Source organism: Bidens hawaiensis, unplaced genomic scaffold (genome assembly GCF_021521415.1).
Source record: "Bidens hawaiensis isolate Kalapana, Puna unplaced genomic scaffold, B.hawaiensis_p1.1 tig00031183_1, whole genome shotgun sequence".
NCBI lineage: Eukaryota > Viridiplantae > Streptophyta > Magnoliopsida > Asterales > Asteraceae > Bidens > Bidens hawaiensis.
In genome coordinates this window covers 225,425-230,887 of record NW_027495249.1, presented here as the reverse complement: position 1 = coordinate 230,887, position 5,463 = coordinate 225,425, and the positions used below count along the sequence as shown (strand labels likewise).

The 5,463-nt window shown below is 37.8% G+C and overlaps 1 protein-coding gene across 1 annotated transcript; it reads left to right on the top strand.

Moving 5' to 3' along the window:
• The first annotated feature begins 303 nt into the window (after positions 1–303).
• LOC143581790 (uncharacterized) lies at positions 304–2,060 on the top strand. The gene is made up of 5 exons (XM_077064487.1): positions 304–666; positions 757–1,044; positions 1,108–1,375; positions 1,479–1,601; positions 1,939–2,060. Exons 1-5 carry the CDS (start codon positions 397–399, stop codon positions 2,058–2,060), a joined length of 1,071 nt encoding a protein of 356 aa, XP_076920602.1. The 5' UTR covers positions 304–396.
• The last annotated feature ends 3,403 nt before the right edge of the window (positions 2,061–5,463 follow it).

Genomic DNA, 5,463 nt, shown 5'->3' with positions numbered 1-5,463 from the left:
AACAATAAAACATTTCATCTTCATCATATAATTATACATGGAAAACTTAACATAAAAATGTTATAATCAAAATATCATTTGGGGATTTGAGATATCACATGCAAGTAGGGTGAGGATTCTCGACCCGGATACACTACCCACCCGACCCATATATCCAAAAGTAAAAAAGCAAAAAAAACCCCGTACTCCACCACCTTCATCTGTTAGCGCGTGCTCTTCACTCTCCCACCACCACTTTCCTGTATATTTATATACCCCAAAAACCTTCACACTCCTCCACTCCCATTACCATTAATATCTCTCTCTGCACTTTTACCATCTCTCTCTAGTTCCGACGGACGGCGTGAACCCAGTAATTAAAACCATTATATTATTTATTTCTTAAGAATTACTTCAATGGCGCAAGAGCTAGCTGACGGAGAGTTTTGGCTGCCGCCGGAGTTCCTTAGCGACGAAGATATCCTCATGGGTTTCACCCAAAAACCCAAACCCGAAGTTCCCGCTGTCGGTTTCAACAAGGGTTGTTCTGGTTTTTACGGGTCCGGGTTTTACCCAAACTCCGATCTGAACTCTCCGGTGGAGTCAGAGAGTGACGAAGAAGATTACCTTAATGGGTTCACTCAGAAATTTGCTAATAATTTGAAGTTCGAAAACACTCACTCTAAGGTACAGTTTTCTGGGTTTCATGTTTTGTAAATATATTGTTCTTAATTTTTATAATTTTTTACTAATTTAAGTTTTATGTTTTGTTTACAGGCGACCAGGGTTATGGCTGGTTCGCCTCAGTCGACGTTATGTGGGTGTAAAAACGGTTCAAGCAGAGGAAGCCCTAATTGTGTGTCGCCGCCGTCTCCGGCGGCCGGAGCTAAGCTAAACCAACCGTCGTTGGATGTTCTTTACGCTGCTGCCGGAGAAGTTGCTCGGATGAGGTTGATCGAAGAAGCTGCTTCACGTTACTACAACCTTAACAAGAACCCTTTAGCTCAAAAGCAACATAAAGCTGTCAACGCTAACCACCATTATCAACAGCTTCAAGTTGCCCAAGTGAGTTTTGTTTTTAAATAATAATAATTAGTATTATTATTACTAACTGTTTAATTTTATCAGTTTCAGAAGTTAAGACGACAACAAATTGTGAAACAGCAGTATTTGCAAATGATGTTACTGAAAGCCCGACATGACGGCGGGAATGTCCGGTCGGTAGCTCCGCCGTCGTTGGCTTGGCCTACACCTCAGCAAGCTCAGCAACGAAAACCCGGGTCGGGCATGCGTGCTGTGTTTCTAGGAAACCCGAGTATTAAACGGGAATCCACGGGTACTGGGGTTTTCTTGCCACGTCAAGCCGGAGCCCCGACGGAGCCTATTAAGAAACGCGGTATGTTATTATTTTATTTTATTTTTGTTAATGTTTTTGTATTTTAGTGTAATTTTTTAGATCTGACTTTAGTTTTGGAATTTTTTGTTTTGGATGTTTGTAGGATATTCTACTGTTCTGCTTCCAGATAGAGTTGTTCAGGCTCTTGATTTGAAATTGGAAACTATGGGAGCTGAATCCAAGCTTCAGTCTCGTTGCAATGGAAGCCCTCTGCCTTCTGATTACGGTAAGTTTTTTTACTATCGGGTGTAATTGAGCTGATCCCAAGCTATAAATTAGGCTCGAGCTTGGCTTGTTTCGAGCTATTTTGTTTCTTCTCATCTTGTTTATTATTTTTTAAAATCCGTTTTATTTTTTTTTAAATTATATTCTATATCGATAAAATGTAATACTTTTATTTTTAGTAACATAAGTTTGGAAATAATTAACTGTGAGTATATAATTAAATTTATGTTTTATATTTTAAATAAAAGTTAGTCCTCATAAGTGTAGCTTGGCTCTATTCGAGCTTTTAATAATTAATTAGCCAAATGCTAATGTCGTTTGTATTTTTGTGTTTCCAGATGCGGAGATTATGTACCGAAAAAGTGTGATGATGCCTCAACAGAGGCGAAACAACCCTCGGCAACAACCCTCGCCCGCGACTATGGCCGAGTTCTCTCTACCTCAAGAGTGGACCTATTGATGAAGAAAACCAAATTAATCTATAGCATATTATAGTATAGTAGTTAGGTTTGCTTTGTTTGTTTTAGTGGTTAACGAATGAATCAAATGGATATGATGAATAAAGATAGTAGTGTTGGTGAAGGTGAAGATGAAGATCCCAGCAAAATACTCCGTTTTTGGGTTAGAAGGAGTGGTTGGGTTTAATTTGGAAAGAATAAAGTGGTGATGGTGATGGTGATGGTGATATTCGAATTAGTAACTAGTAACAATCATTTTGTGTCGCTGTTTGTTTAAAGGCGATGAGTGGTAGCTTAACTTAGTGATATTTTCTATTGGATTGCAAATTTGTAATAAATATAGTTATTGTAAGATTAACTATATGTTTTAAACCACATCGTGTATGTTTTCATAATCTATTTTTTGGTAGATTAAATGCCTTATGTACCTTGTCTAAAATTAAGAATGTTAATCCTACCTTCAAATGTTCAAGGTAGCAAAATCTGTCCTCTATCCGTAAATGTACTTGTTTGGCACTATGTTTTCTGAGATTGTTAAAGAGTCATTATTGTAAGCCATACAATATTTTGTGATAAAAACAAGATAACTCGTCCGTCAACTCAGTTAATGGTTGTCTTGTGTTGAATATGAATTCAAGTTTGGGCTTCAACTGTAATTTGTAATTTATGAGAACCTGACTAGCATTTTTTTTAAATTACCATTTGATCACTAATACATGCTATAGTTTTTTTAGACAGTTAAAAGAATGACTTTAGAATGCTAACATGTTCCTAAGTTTGATTTTTGTTTGTTAATCTTTGAAAGAAAATAGAAAACTATGATACATCAACTTAATAAGCATATCTATCTTTTCTTAGAGCAGACGAAGTTGTACCGCCGCTCTCCTCTCCTCCCCGAAGCCGCAACATCACCCACCCTTTCAAAAGGTATCAGATACATAATTTCACGTAAGTTATAGCTAAATTAATAATACCGTTAATACAAAATGAACTTCTAATAATGTAAAATCCATAACTGGTACGCAACTTTATAAAAGAAAAAAACTTAATATAAAATTAAATTATTAATATTAATATAAAGCAGCGTATATTAATCTATGTCTTCAGACAATTGTTTGACTTGAAGATCTAAACCTAGTTTGAATATTTCAACTTGTTCCGCTTTTACATGTTTAATAATTCACGATTCGATAAAAATCAACATTTTTTAGTGATGAAAAATGTCGTTTAATGCGTCTTAATTTGTTTTGGAAGTAGAAGATGCTTTGACGACCTTTTCTTTTTCTTGGTATCCGGCAAAGCCATTTGGTTTCGTACTTGCCTTTCGTCGTTACTATGCGAACTAAACAATGATATAATACACACAAAACCGTCTTTCAATGTACTTTATTCATAAATTATCTTCTTGGATTATTCTATGTTTTGTAAAGTGTGTAACCATATCTTACTTGAGATATAAAACGCCGTTGAGGGTTGATTTTTATGTCCATCATTTATTTACTTTATTACGATTTTGTAAAGTGTAGGTGTGAACCTTTGTGTAAGAGTAAAACCCCTTTCACCTATTGCATCCAAGAGTAACATGAAACATGAATTCTCGTTCTCTAAATCTATTATAGAAACAATCGATTGCTCATTATGAACCATCGTGTGGGCAATTCTTCACCATACACGACATCATCAGCAAAGGGGTCACTAACAAAATGTTCGTGTCCAACTTCAAGATCTTTGTTTAAACGAGATTCTCTTGTTTTCGAACATGAACTTTCAACTTCTTAGGTTGCGGCGGCCACAATTATTGTAAAGAAAGAATATTCTAAAGGCCTCATCCAATTAAAACATTTTGAAACACTCCAATCTCACAATATTTTTAAAACTATTTTACAAGTTTTGAAGGATAAACAATGTAATTTGAATGAGTAATATATAGCAAGCCGAATATAATATTTTTACTTTTTTGTTTTTTATTTTTATATTATTTGTCTATTTACCACCCAACCTCGTATACCCATGGGAGGACAACTCGGTGCCTTTTGAAAACATAGTAACGTCGCCAACAACGTCGCTTGGTGCATTATGGTGTCCCCCGACGGCCCCACAAGGTTGCTGGGTGAGTATTCCATAGTGTAGTGATTAGATCAAGCACCCTATTACGAAAACAAAAAAAATAAATCTTTATTTATGTTAATCTTCGAAATATCAGAATTGACAAAAAAGGAATAAATTTATTTAACTGCAAACTAACTTACTTTTATAAACTACTAGTTTATACCTGCACTTTATAGGATCTAAACCCTCTATCTCTAGGATAGAATGAGACATTTTAACACCACACCATGTTCTTTGAGAAACGAAAGAAAAGGGCATGTATAAATGCAATTCTTATTTTTTTTCATCATTCATCTCTCGTAAACTCATAAGAGGCTAAGAGCAAAAGAAAAAATAGAAGATAAATTAAATTGACAGTTTGTTTATATACATAATCTATACGTGTGTAACGGTTCTGAAGAGGTAGATCACAGCAGAGCCCAGTTGGACCCGCAAGACTCACCTCAAAGAGGGACGTCTGCGCAGTTGAACCCGCAAGACTCACCTTCAACAGGGACGTCTGCGCAAAGGCTAAACTCGCAACTCACCTTGAAGAGAGACGTCTGCGCAGAAACCAACTGGATCCGCAGGACCCACCATGCTCAGAGACGTGACGTCCTTACGCGCAGTACGCAAGCTGTTCCCGCAGGAAAAGCCTCCCAATGGTTGACGTACTCCGCCTGTTCCCGCAGCAACGGATACTAGCCATCAGGGAAGGCCACCCGCGCAGCAAGGCTACACGCACAAGGCACTTAACTCTTAAATAATTCAGTAATGTCACCTGAAGAAGGAGTGAGCAAGCCGGGAATACTCCCGCCCAAAGCCGGGAAAACTCCCGCCCAAATGAGCCAGTCCGTACGATACTGGAGGATCTTTTGTACTGTACCTGACGAGGTATGGACAAAAGATCTGACCAAAGTTGCGACAGCTCACTGACAACAGTACGAGCAGCATGCTCTATTACTTAATGTCACTATCAGCCGCTGCCTACTCACCAACCTGTCGTAGCACGTGCATAGCCTGCAGTTGGTGGAAAAGGAATAGTACACAGCCGGCCTGGTCACTATCAGCCGCTGCCTACCCACCAACCACCAGCATGGCATGTGCGTAGCCCACAGTTGGCAGAACAAGAATACTATTCAGCCGGCTGTACCTTCTTGGAAACCTACCTTCGGCTATAAATACTCCAACACATTGGAATGGTATGATCATCTTATATCATCTTATTATCTTATCTTCTCTAGCAATCTCTTAATATACACTTATATTCAAGAGCAATCTAGTCTGATTCTCACGCCGGAGGGTGGTCACAAGGAG

Excerpts from the sequence above, each read along its gene's own strand:
- LOC143581790 (XM_077064487.1), top strand. The coding sequence starts at position 397 with ATGGCGCAAGAGCTAGCTGACGGAGAGTTTTGGCTGCCGCCGGAGTTC. Across the intron at positions 667-756 it reads TCGAAAACACTCACTCTAAG|GCGACCAGGGTTATGGCTGG; the intron begins GTACAGTTTTCT and ends TTTTGTTTACAG. Across the intron at positions 1,376-1,478 it reads GGAGCCTATTAAGAAACGCG|GATATTCTACTGTTCTGCTT; the intron begins GTATGTTATTAT and ends GGATGTTTGTAG.